At 44.1% G+C, this 18,827-nt stretch overlaps 3 protein-coding genes across 3 annotated transcripts; all 3 read right to left on the bottom strand.

The window, feature by feature from the left end:
- Nucleotides 1-1,871: 1,871 nt before the first annotated feature.
- LOC117141514 (basic proline-rich protein) lies at nucleotides 1,872-3,485 on the bottom strand. The gene is made up of 2 exons (XM_033305005.1): nucleotides 3,315-3,485; nucleotides 1,872-3,259 (listed from the first exon to the last, which is right to left on the bottom strand). The coding sequence occupies exons 1-2, from the start codon at nucleotides 3,315-3,317 to the stop codon at nucleotides 1,970-1,972; spliced, it is 1,293 nt and encodes a 430-aa protein (XP_033160896.1). The 5' UTR covers nucleotides 3,318-3,485; the 3' UTR covers nucleotides 1,872-1,969.
- A 722-nt stretch (nucleotides 3,486-4,207) lies between these two features.
- Nucleotides 4,208-10,782, bottom strand: LOC117140979 (acetylcholine receptor subunit beta-like 1). The gene is made up of 7 exons (XM_033304227.1): nucleotides 10,654-10,782; nucleotides 10,442-10,591; nucleotides 7,648-7,784; nucleotides 6,720-6,874; nucleotides 6,120-6,564; nucleotides 5,080-5,679; nucleotides 4,208-5,021 (listed from the first exon to the last, which is right to left on the bottom strand). The coding sequence occupies exons 2-7, from the start codon at nucleotides 10,503-10,505 to the stop codon at nucleotides 4,857-4,859; spliced, it is 1,566 nt and encodes a 521-aa protein (XP_033160118.1). The 5' UTR covers nucleotides 10,506-10,591; nucleotides 10,654-10,782; the 3' UTR covers nucleotides 4,208-4,856.
- Nucleotides 10,783-13,613: 2,831 nt separating this feature from the next.
- LOC117140978 lies at nucleotides 13,614-18,516 on the bottom strand. Its single transcript, XM_033304226.1, has 9 exons — nucleotides 17,904-18,516; nucleotides 16,317-16,414; nucleotides 15,557-15,916; nucleotides 15,288-15,498; nucleotides 15,007-15,224; nucleotides 14,810-14,943; nucleotides 14,601-14,755; nucleotides 14,298-14,539; nucleotides 13,614-14,236 (listed from the first exon to the last, which is right to left on the bottom strand). The coding sequence occupies exons 2-9, from the start codon at nucleotides 16,392-16,394 to the stop codon at nucleotides 13,826-13,828; spliced, it is 1,809 nt and encodes a 602-aa protein (XP_033160117.1). The 5' UTR covers nucleotides 16,395-16,414; nucleotides 17,904-18,516; the 3' UTR covers nucleotides 13,614-13,825.
- Between the last annotated feature and the right edge of the window lie 311 nt (nucleotides 18,517-18,827).

Genomic DNA, 18,827 nt, shown 5'->3' with positions numbered 1-18,827 from the left:
TTGACTCGTTCCGTCTACACAAATCATTGTACGCAATGTTTGAAGACGTTTGGGTGCGTTGCCGTTTTACAATTGAACAGTTATGAGCCAAGACAGCAAAAAGCAGCAATCGGGTGAAGAATAGAAAAAAAAAACCGACGGAAACTGTGCCAAGGGCAATTTCGCTGGTGATTGATTTACATGAGGGGCCAACGTAACGCAACGCAAAAACGGACCACGTTGCGTATGCGCAATATTTTTTGGCGCTAAGCGAAGAACAGGTGCTGTTTCTTCGACTTTACCTCTTCGGCACGGGCATAAATCAGTTAATGACTTTATTGTATGTCCATTAAGTCATAATTATAATATGTCCATTAATATTTTCGATTAGCTGCTGTCGGAATAATTTTTGAAGAATTAATTGGAAATTTGAGATGAACGATGAAGGAGCTGGCTGTTAAGAATTTCGCCCTCAGGCATTAATAATATATATTTTTGCCGCTTTCATATTTAGAATGATTTAATATTTATATACTCGCATTTACATTTGCGTGTTCGCTTGATAGAGGCATCGGAATATTAATAGCTTGTTTGGGAAATTTACACCCGGATGGAATCGGAGGGAATTAGAATCGTCATCGGAGTGGCAGAAATTAGCTAGGGTCACCAGGTGACTCGCTTGAACTTCTTTTGGGGCCTAGTGCCTCCATTTCGATTGCTGCAATTATCGAAGCAAGGCAAACAATGCGTGCCGAATCTCTTGTCATGCCCAATCTTTTCAAGTGCCGTGCTGTAATCATAAATCACGCAAAAAGTTAAGTCTAAGTGCAGCTGCAGATCTGATGCTAAGGCTGATGCCTGACAACATAAATCACACCCAAGCCGCTCGTTAAGACGTTAATCAAATGGCTCAGATCGAGCTGGGTGAGTGAGGCTTAGGGCGCCCCCGTGTCCAGCGAAATTGAAGGCCGTTTTGTAGGTGCTTATGTAATTAGTGGCAAAGTACTCGCCGGCAACCCCCCCTCTGAAAACAAAAAAGAAAAAAATCCCTATTGGAAAATCGTTGCACAACCGCACTTGCAGTTGCAGTTGCAGTTTTTGTTTCTTGTTTATCTTTATTTTTGGGCAACCTAATGAAGTTGCCACGGCTAACTCAATTTATTGACTAAGCCAACTGGCATATTGACTAAATGACTGATGAACCTGGCGACTGACTAACCGACCGACGACAGCCGGTGGGAATTGAGTCGTCGATCGGTGGATCGCCGGCTCAGATCGATCATTGATCGACTCGCTCATATTTATTTTGGCTCCGCCGGCACCTTGAGTGTCCCATGTATGGATGCAATGTCTGTGGCTATGCCAGTTGCAATCATTATGGGCTCTCATCGACATCTACCTAAATCTATATATATATATATATATATATATATATATTTATGGTCGTTATGGGTTTATAGATTTTGCAAACAAAGCCGGCCTGAGAACGTTCACGGCTGCTTGACGCTCTCGGAATTTCCGCCTCTGATTTATGGCGCCCCCAGGTTTTTGATTGATTTGACCTACCAACTGGCCACCACACATTGCACCACTGGGTGGTGCATGGCGACTGCACTTGAACCACTGGTATTTCGACCATCTGCCAGCACTGCAAAAAAATGCAAATTTTAGATGAGTGCAAGCTGTGAAAATAGAGTAACAAATATTAGATTCTCGCCTTAAAAAATATTTATCTATACAAAACTACCTGTACGGTTATAAAGTACCATAAAAGTTTGAAAATTTTTGTTCATCTTGTAGCTGTCAAAGTGACGGCCCAGAAGGCCGTTTTTAAAGCTGAAACATTGACCCACCAGCGAATCCCCCGAGTGATTGACATATCCAGCTTTGACTTTGGCTTTTGAAATTTGTTTTTATTTGGAAAAAGATTTGAGTGGCGGGGCAACTGGCTCCAATGGTGGTTCACAGGACAGTGGTATTGAGTACTTTTTTAGAAGGTAAAGGGTTTGGCAGGCTTGTTGTAGTTGTAGCCATCGGGTCCCAGGGATCCCGCCTCATCGCCACCACTGGTGGGGGGTGGTGGTCCGTACTCCGGAGTTGGTGCTGGTGGTGCTGGAGGGCGTGGCTGATAGGTGGGTCCTGGAGCAGGTGCAGGTGGTGCAGAAGGTTGTGGCTGATATGTTGGTGCAGGAGGACTCGGGGGGCGTGGCTGATAAGTAGGTCCTGGTGCAGGCGCTGGTGGTGCTGGAGGGCGTGGCTGATAAGTAGGTCCTGGTGCAGGCGCTGGTGGTGCTGGTGGGCGTGGCTGGTATGTGGGTGCAGCCGGAGGTGCAGGCGGTGAGGATTGTGGTGGTCCGTATTCCGGCACTGGTGCAGTTGGCTGCGGTTGAGACGGGGTGACCTCATTCTCTCCAGGAGGCGGCAAGTACTCAGATCCTGGCTGTGGCCGTGGTGGCTGAGGGCGTGGCGGCTGTGGTCTTGGCGGCTGTGGTGCCGGCGGAGCGGGTCCAGGTCCTGGTGGTGGTCCATATCCTGGAGTGGGCTGGGGCCTTGGTGGAGGTGGTGGTGGAGGAGGGCCGTATCCTGGAGTAGGCTGTGGCTTAGGCGGAGGTGGTGGCGGTGGTGGTCCGTAGCCTGGAGTGGGCTGGGGCCTAGGTGGTGGTGGTGGAGGCGGCTGAGGACGCGATGGCGTTGGACGTGGCTTTGGCTGATCCGGAGGAAGGTACTCAGGCCCAGGCTGTGGCGATGGTGGCTGTGGTGCCGGTGGCTGAGGTTGAGGTGGTCCATAGGATGGAGCTGGAGCCGAAGGAGTTGGCTGCGGTGGGGGACGAGGTGGTGGTGTCTGCGGTGGTCCATAAGATGGTGGTGGAGAAGGAGCCGTGGGAGTTGGCTGCGGTGGAGGACGTGGTGGGGGCGTCTGCGGAGGGCCATAGGATGGAGGTGGTGGAGCAGGAGCCGATGGAGTTGGCTGTGGTGGAGGGCGTGGTGGCTGAGTCTGAGGAGGTCCATAGGAAGGACGAGGAGCTGGTGGAGTCGGCTGTGGTGGAGGAGGAGGAGGAGGACGCGTCTGCGGGGGTCCATAGGACGGCGCCGGCGCCGAGGGAGAAGGTCCTGGGCCTATGCCCGAATCCTCAATGCCATTTCCCGATCCCGGAGGCGGAAAAGGCACCGACGGCTGCTTGTAATGGTAGCCATCCTCCTGGAGATCTGTGTCCAGGTGGGAGACATCCGCGTGGACACCCGCTGCCAAGAGCAGGGCCACCAGAGGCAGAAAACAGCGCTACAAGACAATTGAGATGAAACCGGCGGCTTGTTTCCTCAGCCAACGAACTCACCATTTCTACTCGATGCTAAAAGAGCGCGGTTTTTCCGAGTTTTCCTAACAACACAACACACACAGCGAATCGAACTATTACCGGTTTCGCAGACGAACCGCACTCGAGATTACTTTTCCAGGGGGCCTTTGAGCCGACGTCTTCGTTGCAAAATCAGAAATCGAATGATGCCCAAATGTTCTCCCTTGGCGCATTTATACCGGCCTGGCCCAGAGCAGCCCCTAAGTTGGCTAAGCTCGGAGCTCGCTCAGTTAGATGCCGAAGTTTTGAGTCAGCCGAGTACGAGTTTTACCTCAATCGCCGCTCAGCCGAGCTAAGTCGTCATCATCGTCATTATCTTGGTCGTCGTCGTGATGCTGCAACCTTTGATGTAGTCATATAGCCACAGGTGAGGACAGAGATACTGTATCTATATCTGTATCTGTTGATCAGCGGCGATTGTAAGTCAATAACAGCGCGTACTAGTTAGTTTTTTGTCTTTAGTTCCCCCGAACTCCGTGTGAGTGCTCCAACCAGGAACCAAATGGGGAAATTTCTGACCATGTTTATGTGTTTGGCCAATTAGGTTTGATGGGATCCGACAGAATTCACACCAAGTGGCTACGTGGGCGGATGATTAATGTGCGAATATACCACTACAAAAACAGAAACAGCTATTTCGAAGACACATATGCCCAAGATATGTTAGAATCGTGCTTACATAATTGGCTCCCCATCCCTACCACTAAACAATAAACATTATTGACTTGAACAATCGATGCTTATTTAAATCGACATTCTCCAGTTGGCCAATAAAACATTATGCCCATAATAATTTGTTAATAAGCCAAGTGTCCAGGCGCGTAACACGCGGCGTATGCGCGATGTAGCAATGAAATTAATAGACGGGTTCGCTTAATTAACTTTGCATTTTTATTGGTTTCATGTAGGCTCCGGGTCTCCGGATCTTCGGAGCCTACGATTAAGTCGATCTTTTTGCTAGCTGCGATCGTGTGAGAAGCATTTACAAATTGATTCGGGATGTATTCCATTCTTAAATCTCATGCGTAAAACTGCGATTACTTATGATTAAGTTCCTGGCACAACATAACAAATTATTTGGGAAACGTTTGCTCGCTATTTATTGCTCTTAAACTAAACTTCATTCTAGATGTCCATATTAGCTAAGTTCGTTTTAAAAATTATAAATTTACTCACAATTCCACTAGGTTGATTTTCTTTGTTTTGATTTATTTGTTTAACATTTGTTGCTGGTGAGTTATTTGCGTATTTGTTTTACTCGACGACTGCTTAGTGTGTGTTCTGTGTTCCAATTCGTGTGTTTACCAAAAAGTTAATATTAGTTAGTTATTTTAGGTGTTAATTCTGCTCAAGCAAGTATCGTTTAGTGTTCATTAATTATTAAAATCTAAAAATCCGCATTAATTGTTGCAATTTTCATTGTTTTCCTCTGTCTCAATACCTCGTTTGCTTATTATTGTTGCGTTTGCAATGCTGTTAACCATTTCAATCAGCCCCCGGCTGCTCCAAGTCCTCACTCGCTTACTTTCCCCTGTAAATCTCGATGATGCGATCCTGATCCACGTACTCGAAAATATGCGGAGCATCCATCAGAATGCCCACCGTTCCGGCGGTGGTCACAATGAAGAAGATGTATAGCTGCAAGCGATCGATCACCATGGCCACGTACTTCCAATCTTCGCGGGTCTGTAAAGTTTTAGGGGGAAACACTTAAATATTTAGTTAAGTTTTCTATTACACCCACCTGAATGTACAGATCCTCGTTCCGCAAGTGCTCGGCAATGAACTCCACCGCCTCGGTGGCCTTGCTGGCCTCCGGAGAGAGCAGGATGGAGTCGGAGGACTCGCTCTCCCGGCGACAACCGTCACCCAGGCCAAGTTCCCCGCCGCTGTTAACCTTGCGGTTGATCTTGCAGTTGGGGTGATGCAGGTCGGACAACTCCATGACCTCCATCTTGGATTGCTTGCCGCCGATGGCGCTGATATGCTTGGGCAGCTCCGCGGGCGAGCCGTAGGAGGGATGGGGATGGGCGGGCATGCTCATGCCGGGCATCTCCATCATCCAGCGCAGGCGGGTCTTCCGAGGGCGCTTCATGAAGAGGAAGGCGGGCAGGTAGTGCAGGAAGATGGAGCGGATGTACATGGGCATGCGGTGGGTGCGCGGCCCCCGGAAGTTCCAGTTGATGATGATCACGGTCACCAGGATGGAAACAGTGTTCATGATGAAGGTGAACAGCAAATATTTGGCGATCAGTGGCAGCACCAGCGACGTCGGTGGCAGAATCTTCGACACCAGCAACAGGAACACAACCAGTGACAGCAAAATGCTAATTCCGAGCGTAACCTGGGGACACAAATCGTTATTAACGGATCGGTAATAGCCGAAACCTGCCCTACACTGAAAGTAAATGGGTCGCCCTGCTGCCCTTTACAAGTTTTGGAACAAATCCGTTCTATCCATGTTTCTTTTTCAAGTGAAACAGATTTACCAAATATTTATTTAGATATTATTAAAATCTTAATCACAATGGCGATACGAAAACAACAATCATGTTGTTTACTGGAATTAATCAAATCAAAAGCCAGATGTTGGAGTTTAGTTAATTAATGTTTGGGGGTATACTACGATCATTAAATAGATGGAAATTAGTCGTTTGACGAACTCTAGGTGGATTAAGAATATTTAAATATTATTCAAGTGTATTTTTGACATGACCCCACCCCTGACCAGATGTGACCCTCAATAAAGCAGACTTAATGACCAATCGAATAGCTATATCTCACCTTTTCGCCGGCCTCGGCAGGCAGGTAAAATACCAAGACGCAGAGGAAGGAAATCAGCACCGTGGGCAGAATTAAATTCACAGTGTAGAAGAGAGTCTTTCGCCGGATGATGATGTAGAATGTGATGTCAGTCTCCGTGGGGTGGTTGCTATCGCCCTCGTAGACGTTCAGATAGGCGGGCACCTCTATAATGTCCCAGGTGCCGGACTTCCAGTAATCCGACAGATCGACAAAGTTCTTGTTATTATAGAGCGCCAATGAGACCTGATCTCCATTGAAGGTCCACGATCCGAACTTCATGATACAGGTCTGCTGATCGAAGGGGAAGTAGGTCACATCGATGGTGCAGGAGCTCTGGTAAATGGCCGGAGGAACCCACAGGACCTCTCCCGTGGGATAAATCAGCACGTTGGACTTGTAGCGCACCTCATAGTTGCCATCGGCACTGTCGACGGAAAGATGAGATATCAATATGGGCTGCAAATTGAATCACTGCGAGGAAAGCTCCGACTTTCGCCTACTAGTTTCATTATCTATTTGTCTTGGTTAGTGTACAGAGTTCGAGTTGATGGGTTAGCTAGAAAATGGCCATTTACTCACTTATTGAAGAGCACAATGTCCGGCTTCCAAACCTTGTCGGGGGGCAGACGCAACACCCCGATGCCGCCGTAGTCGGCCTCATCCCACTGCAGCTGGTAGTCGTACCAAACCAAACGTAACCAAACGTTTGATTTCATAATTTGATTTTTCTCATTCTTGATCGGTTTTCGATTTTCGGTTTTGTTTTTCGGGAATTCGTTTGTTTTTTTTTTCGGTTTTGATTGTGATCAGATGGTGGTGGTTTGGTGGTTGGTTTGTTGGTGGTTTGGTTGGTTGGTGGTTTGGTTGGTTGGTGGTGTGATAGAGAACGGTACGAAGTACGGGTACGATTTTCATTTGAGATTCGAAACGAATCGAAATCGAATCGAATTTTGGCGTACACAATCGAGAAATCGAGAGAGAGAGCGGGTGGGAAGGTAGTTAAGACATTATTTCGCATGTGGCTTTACTTTAGTTAGTTAGTTAGTTAGTTGGTTAGTTTGTTTTGCTTGTTTAATCTTAATTGTTTAGGGTTAGTATTTGTATTTCGTATTTGATTTTCTAGCATCAAGTTCACTACAAACATACAAAGTCAAGACAACGTGTACGTAATTATTTACAAAGCATAACCGAAACTGAAACGTTGAATGCGCCCCTCCTCCCGCCCCTCGTCAGTCTGAGGGGGCGTGGCCGGGGGAGCAGCCAGTGCATGTGAGTGTGTGGGTGTTGCTGACTGTTAATGGGCGAGTGTGTGGGTGTTTTATGGCTTTTTTTCAGATGGACGATTATGACAGCAACGAAACTGAAGAATTTGTTAGGAACAGAACTCGAAAACACATTTACACTCTACGAAAGTTAGTTATGAGTTTTGTTTTTTTATATTAGCATAATCTTATTATTATTCAGGTTTTTTTTTTTGCTTGACAAATTTAATTTTGAGAACACTTACGACATTGATTAGCTGTACGAACGCCAAACCAAATCTTACTCCAACTTTTTGTGTCATATTCTGTACGGGTCGTATGAGTTTATTGTAGCCTCGAAAGAGGTCACGCACCAAGCGCTCTTCATCTTCGGATGCACTGACTAAAAAACACAACGGAAACGGAAGCGAACACAAAACAACGGAAGAGAGTACACACACATATAGGGATTCGGAGGCGGGAATTAGGTTTAATCAGAACAAAATGGCGGGCACACAGAGACACAAAAGTAATGAAAGAAAATACAGAGAAACAAAGAAACGAACGGGTGAGCAAAGTTGTTGTATTCATTGTTTAAGTTTTGCTTGTTGTTTTTTAATTTTTGAATGGGTTTTGGGATGATTTAGCTTATAGACAGATAGACTTAGACAGAGCGAGAGAGAGAGAGAGGAAGAGTAGAAGGCAGAGACTGAGAGAGATAGGCAGATAGGACAGAGGCGTTTTCAGACTTTTTAAGCCGATTCTTCGTCTTCAGCATCAGCATCATTTTAGAATTTTGATGGGAAAAGTTAAACAAAAATGGACGACACATGAGAACCGCTCGATTGTGGTATATATTTCTGTTTTTGCTGTTTTTGGTGGTGCAGGTGGTGGTTGTCTGTATTGGTGGTGGAGGTGGTGTGCGAAGTGGCACTGTTGATGTTATTGCTGTTGTTTTGGCCTACGTTGAGTATACGCCGCATGGGAGGCACTTCCGTTAAACAAGAACTATGAGCAGGGAAAGAGGTCCTTCCAACCCCCACCCCCCACATAGTGGATGGTTTAATGCAAGTGCCTAGTGATTCTTACAGTCCTAGAGTCCCGACTCGTAAAAAGTACTATGGTAACATGGTTATACAGCTAGCTAGCTAGTCAGTAACTTGTGCTTGACAAAGTGCAACATTTAAGTGGCGCCCGATCAGGGATATCTAGGAACCTAACGGGAGTTTCTGCTTATATATTCTACGTGGGACTGAGATGGCTATAGTGCCTGTTGTTTTCCTCGCCGTTTGACAGCTGAGCAAACTTTATCCGGAAAAGCTCCACGCGGTGTCCTTCGAGAGAGGAGAAGAGAGAGCTCTTCGAAAGCGCAGGGATGCTGGGGCCCACACTCTCGGCCGCTTGTGTGTGTGACCGGGTTATCCTTGTTCTTCGAGTGTGTGTTCGCGTCCCTTTGTGTGTGCGTGTGTGTGTGTGTGCCTCATATATGGAGCACGAACTCCTGCTACTGTATGGGTGCGTGACTTTTGAAACTCGTTTTTGGAGTTGCACTTTGCGCTAGGTGAACGATATGATTTTTTGGGGTGGGTACATATGATGATGATACTAAGCAAATCTGTGTGTGTGTGTGTGTATGTTGATATGCGGGTGAGTGAATGCACTAATATATTTAATTCTTCTTTAGCAAATAATGTCTAATCCTGAATGGGGGGTTCTGTCTATGCGAACTTCGACTACAATTTCTATTTGCTTTTCTTTTCGTTACTTCTTGGACTGCTCAGAAGAGAAGGAGTATGAATTAAGATTCGGCAGTTGATACAGAAATCTTTATATACACGTATATATATATGCATTGTTGGTTCGGTTCGTTGCATTTTCGTATGATTTGCATTTTCTGTTTCTTTTGGTTGCTGTTCATTTCGGTTGCCGTGGTCGTTCGGGATGTAATGTGCCACCACCCATCCTGCGGGTCCCTCAAGGACCTTGGCTACCACGCTTTTCGTAGATACACAGTCAGGGGTTTTTAATATTTATTTTGGGGGGTGGACAGAGACAGAGAGATAGAGAGTCAAAGAGAGAGAGCGAGCGAGAGAAATGCAGAGGGGACTCTGGAGAAAGGTTAATTACAAAAGCGATTATAGCTGGGGAATATTATATATTGTTTGTAAAATATTCATAGAGTAAGACAAGTATGCAGGTGTACTGGACGTATAGTTTGATAGTTCGGTTCGGGTACAGAAGTTTACAGTTGTCGAGCAATGGATATAGAGTCGGAAAGCGGGAGAGAAAGAGAGAGCAAGAGAGAGAGAGAGAGATAGCTAAAGCTAAGCTAATGTTTAGTGAATCTATATAGAGATAGAAGATATAGCTATGCCAAAAGATCTAATCTGTGGGGCGGCACTTAACAGAGTGCGAGGTGTGCTATGAGGAGTTCTACTTGAGATTCCAGATTATATATATATATAAATAGTTTACAAAGAGTTTTGATGACTAGCGCAGTTGTGATTCGGTTATAATTTTCGGTTCTTTTTTTTTTTTGTTTTGCAGCGCTGCAGCAGCGACGCTTTGACAGATTCTCCAAGACTCATTTTTTCGGGCAATCGCAAGTCGAGATTTGTGTGGCGGTTGTTGTTGCTGGTCTATTTGCTATATAGCTACCAAATCCAGTACATTTGGTAGTTGTTGCTGTTCTTTTGGGAGTAGTGTGGCTAAGCTATATACACGAAACGTTGGATGCCAGGAGCTGGAGGGCCGGTGGTAGTTGGTACTTGGTACTTGGTGGTTGACTATGAGAGCTTGGAGAACTTGTTAAGGCGGCGCTGCCAGCGCAAAGCGTAAATTTAAGAAAAAAATCAAATCATTGCTGTAAAATCGTAAGCTAGCTAAGGAGAAGAGAAATAGAGAGATAGTTTTCGTTTTTCGGGGACTAAGAAACGGTTAGCAGAGTTAACAGAGTTTTTAGGCCTTCATTTGGTTTTCTTTCCTTTACGGTTACATAACGGCCCTTGCCCGAAAGGGGGCGTGGCAGTCTTCAGGTCGTTCGTAGCCCAAAATACGTACCCAACGAAATGGCCACAAGCACCAGGATGCTGCACAACAGCCAGGATTTGCAGGAAGACTCCATGATTTTTCCACTCTTTTCACTTACTCCAGGGACATGGCTAATTTGTATTTTTTCGCTTTGGGATTTGGCTGGCCCACGCCCCAAAACTGTAGACACAAAAATGAGGCCTTTAATCCAGACAAAACCTCTTAAAAACAGCACACTTCACCTTATCTCAAGCTTTTCTTAATTTTGGCTATTGCTTTATGAATATTTTCTTAATTTTCACTGATTTTTCAGGGAATTTTCTTTCCGAACTTTCCGTCTTGAACTGGAGCCGTCAGTTTGGGTGCGGATTAAGAACTCTACTTCGGGAATCTGGATAAAAATCAATGGGATTCTGACTTTCTAGAGCGCAGCAGCCAAATCTGACAAAAAGAGCTGAGCGCAGGCGCGAAAAATGCGGATAACTGAGATGAAAATGGGAAGCTCTCTCATTTCTAAAGGTGTTTTCCCAAAACCCACCCTTCTGATAATCTTTAGTTTGTAAACAATAGCAGTTGGCCCTATCAGCTGTTGATAATTTTTGTTTACATGTGCTTGGCCTCCAGAGTTGCCGCCGCCCACAAAAAGTTTCCACCACAGTGATTGCGAAAAGTTAGTGGAATAATGCTTCCGCTATCCGGCAAATCTCGTTTTATTTTGTTATAAAAATGTTTAGTTATGACATAACTCTTGGGCCTATAAATTAAGCGAATAACAAAAAAAACTAACAACGTAAAGGTCATGTGGGAGTGGAATTTAATTTGTTGTTTCATAGTTTTTTTTATATATATTTTCACAGCGTCTAATCGCTTATGGTTATCATTAGGAAAACGCAGTTCCTCATGGAGCGTAAATGATGAAATTAAATGTTTCCTAACAACGATGATGCTTTCAAGTACCCACATGTGACGATATTTGTTCCAGTTTTCTAAAAAAATGCAAGTGCATTCTTTTTAAACTCTTGTATAAAATGGCTCCATTTTGACCTTTTGGGTTTCCAATACTCATTCAGCTGTCAGCACTTATCAACCTTTAATTACATTTGGAATTATGTTGCCAAATGGCTTTAGGCTTGTAAGCTTCCGTGAATTGATTGATAGCTGCTCAATTTATTTAATCTATCGAGAATGGTGAAAAAGCAAGTACAATAAAAACTCCAAACAGATTCTCTGCAGAAGGAAAACCAAAAAAAAAATTCAACGATGAGTTGCCCAAAGGAGAATATTATTAATACCATATGTGTGTTGTACTGTTTGGTAATGAAAGCATATTTTTACATTACTGATTTTTACGGAGTTTCTGAAGTTGCCTTTATTGCACTGTAAGAAATTTAACCTAATGTGCTTATCAGTGAACGTATAAATATATAGAGACACCGTTAAAAAACAAATAATATAATAATATAATATAATCGTGAACCTACAAAAATACATTTGAAAGGGAGCTACACATTGACCTAAAGAGAAACGATTCCTTTCTTTCGGTGTGGTATTTCATCGGCTTTTGGCTTTTCTGCCTGCTGATGATGATTTTCATGTGCGCATGACAGCGCAATACAATGCAGCGAAAAACGAAAGACTCAGGCCACGAACGTGCAAGTTATGAGACATGCGGCTGTGCTGGGCGAAAAGCAAAAACTCTAAGGTCGCCTCTAAGCGCATAAAAAGCACAACTTTGAAGCCTTTGTGCGGCACTGCTGGTGCAATTTGGGTGCCATTTTTTGGTGTCACCAGAGGCAGCAGTTGGAGGCAAGTTTTTCCTCTCGCCCGCTGGAGACGCGATAAAATCAATGGCAGCAACGCCAACGCAAATTACATCAAATTAATTTCTGTATCTTCATAAATTTTTACTTAATTATTTCGCTGCATTCAATTGAAACACTTTGCTCAAGGTCGCCGTCGAAAAGTAGTTAGCCGCAGATCTACGTGCTCAAGATGGCCTAGAAATGGTGGAGAAATCACCTAAAAACCCACTGGGCGGGGTCGTTATGCAAAGAAATAGCGGCCGCATGTCGAGGCATTTTAAAATTTTTGTAGAGTGCCACTTCCACCTTATGATTCAATTAGTGTGTTTTGCTCACTCGCTTCTTAAACTGTCATTAATCATAAATGAGCAAAAAAAAACAGCAAACACTGTCGATTGTATGCAAAACTCTGTGTGAAAAAAGCTGCCATTCTGTGCATAAGTGTAATGTGATATCATAAACATATTTGGATTGTTTTTGTGTGCGGATTCTTTTGTTTGTTTTCGCACAGCCACATAAATTAATTAGCCGTTGACTCTGGCCAATTCCGTGTTAATTTTTACACCCAAGAACAGGCGAAGAGCGTTTGCCGAAACAATAATAGAGGCGAAATGACTGGGCCATCGAAAATTGCACAATTAGCAGTGTATTTCTGCGGCTGCTGCTAATGCAGCAGTTGTTGCAGTGGCGATTGGGCAATATTAAAAGTCCTCAACCATATTAACACTTTTTGGGCAATGTTTTGCGGCGCGCCGCAGTCGAAAATTTGTGTCAAACCCAACATCTTTGGGCCACAACAACGGAAAATCATGCGGCTGGGCGCACGACCGAATAAAAAAAAGCAGTCAAAACACATAAATCTCCATCGCTCTCGGTGACAAGCGCTCGAAAACACCGAATTTGGACGTGTCAATGGCTGAGGACAAAGCCGGTCTCATGAGGAAGTGCCACAGGTGTCACCAGTCGCCTTCGACTTCCTTATGCCTGCCACATGAGGCGGCATAAACATGAGCGGTAACTCAAAAAAACCCGCCTCCAAAGGCCACCCATTTATTTGGCGCTGAACAAATTGAAACATTATTCAGTGGCAAGCCTAATAGAAGGCAACATTTCTTAACACTCACGGGTTTGAAAGTTTTAAATGGAGCCTATAGCCAGGCAATATTTTACGTTGTGTAAACAAAACCTGTAAGTAAAATTCGATTTAAAATACTTTAGTAACTTACATATAAGTAATTTTTTAAAAATCTATAAAATTATATACTCCAATCACATAAAAAACCTTCTAATGTCAATTGATTTCAAAAATACATACATATTTTTTCAGGCATTGATGTAAAAAAACACAAATATTCTTCAAAACATCTCAATTAAATATTTTATTCAGTAAGAAACCAAGATTTTAAAAGGTCTTTAATTTTTAGAAATCGCAGGAGATATTACTCCAGTCCACGCACGATCAGTTGGCAAAATCAAAACTTAAAACTAGCACTCAGAACCTAAGGAAAGACTACAGCAAACTTAGCTCTAACTAAAACAGAATTTCGTGGGCCATACGCTATATACACAATGTGCTCAGAACTATACCAAAATTTGGCCAATTTGGGGTTCATCAATCGATTTGTCCTTTGTGTGCAATATAAGAGTCGTACAGTGAGGACTCCTTGCGACGTTTTAGTCTCGAACAGGCAATGAAAAGGGTTACTGTTAGCACGCATAATACCGCTGAGCAGCCAGCGGTCAATGCCGAAAATGTGGAGGTCTTCAAACATGTTTGATGTGGTGACAAGGGTTTCGTCTGCCGATGAGCATACACATCATCGCCATCAGTTTCACCCTCTTGCAGAACACGCAGGGACTGGAAAAGGTTCACATTTTCGGATAGGGAATTGGCTGGCGGGCTCTCTGTGGTCAGTCCCTCTCCATCGGCTGACAATGGAGGAATCGAGATGTTCGTGGCTGTCATGTTGGAGGTATCGCGCTTGGTCACTGCTTTCAGATTCCTCCAGTGACACGGTTGGCTCTGAGGAATAAAATATATTATTTTTAAATAATGTTTCGGATCAGTATAAGTTATGACTCACTGGACACCGTCCATGGCACATCCGCACATCGCACTCGATATAGAGCGCTGGGGATCCAGTGAAGCGGAAGGTCTTCATGTACGCATACACCTGGGTCTCGTACACTCCAGAATCCGACCAGGAGCCCCTGAAGCGTGAGATGAGCTTGTCATCCACCGGACAGCCGTGCTGATCGATGAGCTGTATCCGCTTGTTGGCGCCATTGTGGGCATAACAATCGTTGACCACTATGTCGAAGCCGTCTGCGTATCGCAATATCGTTATTAATAGATTAGTTCAGAAGGTTTGAATCAATTGATTTACCATATTTGCTCCTCATATAGATGATCAAGGTCAGCGGATCGCCCACACGCACTGGACCTGTTACCCTTGGACCTCCAATGCCATAACCATTTTGGATCTCCATGTAGCACTCGGGCGGACTTAAAGTGAAGACCACAGGATTGCCAGTTGCCACTCTGTGGGATTTCAAATATTAATAACTAAATATATATTTAGTTTCTTATACGTACTCCACATCTAGAAAGGGAAAGGTCACGGTTTTCCAGAAGTCATAGCCATACTCGCAGGTGACCTTAAAGTGTTCATCGTACTCCTCTTCAATCAAGGGGTTATATTGAACAGTTACCGTGTTCCACATAAAATTCTAAAATATAGGGGAAATTTTCTTCAAAAATAGTAACAAAAATTCAGTATCTATCATACGCACCGTGGGATTCTTGCGACTTTCCTCTTGCAGAGAATTTTTCCCCAAAGTACCACAGCGATTCAACTGGATATAGAACTCGTAGTAGTCCCTGCCAGACCCATTGATGTACATGCAATCCGGATCATAGGCATATCCAGCTGAATACAGTAATCCACTAAAGGAGCCATTGAATCCAATGCGTATTTTCATATAGTCATCCTGACACTCCGCTTCGATATCTGTTTAGTTAATTGATTAACCATAAGAACGTAATTTTTAAGTTAGGAAGTATAGATACTTACGTTGAACTCTGGTTCCATTGTGTTGATGTCCTGCATACTCCTGATCCCAGTATTCCTCCTGCCACTTGCTGTTCTCATAGGGCACCGCATGATAGCCACCGCTACCAGTGGGAGCACCACTTGAATCCACTCCCGTAGGTCCATAATCCAAATGCACAGGATGACCAATTCGATGGGGTATGTAGCCAGAGGAGTCAGGCACGTGATCGGGCTGGTTTTTGACATATTTTTAATAAATTAATTTCGAAAAATATATGATAAAAACGTACAACTTCATGCTGCAGCTTGTTGCGCTCCAGTGCGTTACTGCTGCGATTGCGCACATCCTTGGGAAATTTCTTGGGTCCTGCCAGTCCAGCTCTTTTTGACAACTTCGAGGGCTGTGTGGTGGGTCCGGAAATATATGATTTTGAGGAGATCCCAACCAATTCCTGTTGCGCTTCAGCGCCAGTGGCCAAGGGGCGAGTACCAGAAGTACTTCTAGTGGAAGGAGTTGTTGTCTGAATGCGACCTTTGAAAATTCGCAGTGGTGGCACTAGAGTGGGTGGTGCAGAAGTGGTGGTTGCCACTCCAGCAGTCTTGCTAACCACCGAATAGTCCGTACTCTGTTCCAATCCACTGATGGGCTGCTGCAAAACAATGGAAAAGAAGCATTTTCAAAAAGTGCGTGCGGCGCGTGGGGCGTATACGCAATGCCATAAATCACTCGCTTAAGTTTGTGTCTCAAGTCTTTGGCTTTATGAGCCCCGCGAAAAAGGAAAAGTGCTGCATCAGCAGCATTGGCAACAAAGCCACATTATTTTGGCCAGACAAAGCTTCTTCCGCTCGCGGTCGATACGCAATCTGCATTAGAGCAGAGCATATCCGTTAGACGGGCTGGGCGATTGGCCAACGATTGGTAACGGTTCATGTGGCCTAATCAGGAAGTTCATGCTAAGAACTGTTAAATAGATTAGATTTCCCATCAACCATTACTTGGGCAATAGTGCTCTTCGTTGGCCAATCAGTCGGAGGTGAAAGGTTCCTTACCTGCAACTCCACGAGCAGCATCATCAGAACAACCGACTGGAGCAGCCGCGTTCGCTTGGGCAATCTGCACATCTTCATGTCCGTCACCCGACTGGCAGCTGCAAAGATGAAAATGGAGTCCCATAGGGGACCATTCAATATGGTATCGGAATGCTAGTCGGTATCATAACTATCGTCATGCTTGAGGCTGCCACAAGCTGACCTTGCTAGTGGTCACTCAAGTGTTGTCTGCCGGTGGTTACACCAAATGCGTGCTGGCCGGAAGGAAGATTGTGCTTCATAAATTAAATGTGGCCAATGTGCACGGCTAGTAGATCTCGGATCTTCGTGGTTGCAGAATGGGGAGATGAGATGCCCTTAACTTGATTTATGGCAGATCATAAAGATAGAGGTTATTATTCTATGACTTCATCCTTGCAAAGCTGTCTTAGTTTAGTAACTTGCTGTCGGATACAGATACAAATTTTGAACGGATATCTTTAAGATACAATGCAATCGAACTTATGGACAATTATTATAAAATTATGATTCTATTTTTTTTTTCTAATTTAAAGCATTGCAAGTATGTTCTTAGATTTATATAATTGAATTACTAGCAAATCTTGAAGTTATTTCCCATTCCAGCTACCAACCATAATGTTACTTCCGTTGGACTCTACAGCATGTTATTTCTATCCTCTTCAATGTCGTTGAAGCTATGGCCAGAACAATGACAACTTCAGATACATCATCTTCTAACTCCGTTTGTCTGGCGTTAAGGTCAAAGCCATAAAACTGTCACCGGTTGCGATGGTTTAATTATGGCCCACGCAGAACGCACCTGTCTAAGATTTTAGTCTGCGCTTAAACTTGGATTACATTTTAATGAACGACGTGATCCGCCGCCGAAATCACCCCTCGCCCACCCAAATGCTTGGCTGCCTTTTCGCTTAGCTGTAAAAACGCACGCCGTTTGCTTAATTGTTGTTATAATTACTTCAACTTCTTGTAGGTGTTTGTTTCATGTTTGTTTATTGTTTTTTTTTCTTCATTTCTGCCTTGTTGTTGGCCACTGTTGTGCAATAGTTGCTGCTGTTATTGCCGCTTCTTCGTTTTGTTGGGTTTTTGGTTTCGGTTTTTGGCTTTCATTATTTGCCAGTCTTGTTGCTGTTGTTCTTCTGCTTTTGCTCCTACACTTGGCTTTTATAATTATAGTTAATCGCATTTAACTGACCTTGAGCCGTTTTCCTCTGCCTGCATTAATTGCAAATACCTAACGGTTCCAAACACGTCAATGGCGGATGGTTAAACCGTTTTAAGACATGGCTAGTTCTTCTTGACAAATAATAATGATTTAACAGGGTCTTTTTAGGATGTCTTTTAACTATACTTTTAAAAAGTTGCTCTATAGCTATGCCGCGTTGATCATTCTTGTTTTGAAGGGAAAACTTCGCTATTACCCATCATCATCTGACGTTGGTTCTTGAGTAAACCTTTAAACTTGCATAGTTAAACAAATTGTAAGTCCTTACTAAAATCATCATAAATCATTATTCTAAGAAGAACCTTTTCTATCTAATTCGCAACGATCTCTTCTTATTTACTTACCTCTCTTGTAAATACTCCTTAGACTTTAAATCTCTTAACCTCTTAGTTCCAGATCAGTTTAATCACTGACCTGCTCAACGAATTTTGGATTTTCCAACGCGGTTTTCTCACACCCACAAACGCGAATCACGGGTCACAGTTCACAGCTCGGCACGCACTTTGACCAACTGACACCGAACAACTTGGCCCATTTCAGGGTGTTTAGCAAATCCTCGCGACGTTGGCCATAAAAGTTGACGATCCGGATCCGATGTTCGGTCTCAAAACGCTACAAAACGGTTCGGATTTCTTTTGGAGGGTTTTGTCTCGGTCTCACTTTCGATAATGGTTTTGGATATTGCGCGATCTTTGGTTGGCAGCTTTTGTCGGGTTTTCGCGGCTACGTCATTTGGGCCGCTTTACATATTGCACGTATAGCTGTTCAAAAGGTTTGTTGGTTTTCCGTTTTTTGGAAGCCCGAAAAATCACTCAAGTGCAACTTGCCAAATAGAATCAGCCGCCAAGTGGGGGAGTTGGGCGAGTATGTAAGTGGATGGATGGATGTGTGTTCGCAGATTGCCTAATCTTACATAATAGTCCGAACGGAGTTCCGACCACCGTTGCCGACTGAATTTCAGAGTCTTATATCTTTTGCGGACTATGGTTTGCAGCTCTTCGCGATGCGAGCAGGTGTGAAGCGAAGCGCGGCTAGTGCGGATCTTTATAAAGTTTTCCTCCATCCATCCACACATCCAGCCATCCAATGGGTTGCACAGAGGAAAATCTAGGTAATGTGCGCTATTCTCAAACAATCACACATGTATTGTAACAAAGATCCTTGCATCAAAAAATAGGTTCCTTATATGTTTTAAGTTTGAAATTAAAATACTTACAGGACTAGTATTGGATAGATCTTTTTTACAATATGGATCTCTTGTTTGCAAG

Source organism: Drosophila mauritiana, chromosome 3L (genome assembly GCF_004382145.1).
Source record: "Drosophila mauritiana strain mau12 chromosome 3L, ASM438214v1, whole genome shotgun sequence".
In the NCBI taxonomy this organism is placed as follows: Eukaryota; Metazoa; Arthropoda; class Insecta; order Diptera; family Drosophilidae; genus Drosophila; species Drosophila mauritiana.
This window is presented reverse-complemented; position numbering and strand designations above follow the sequence as displayed.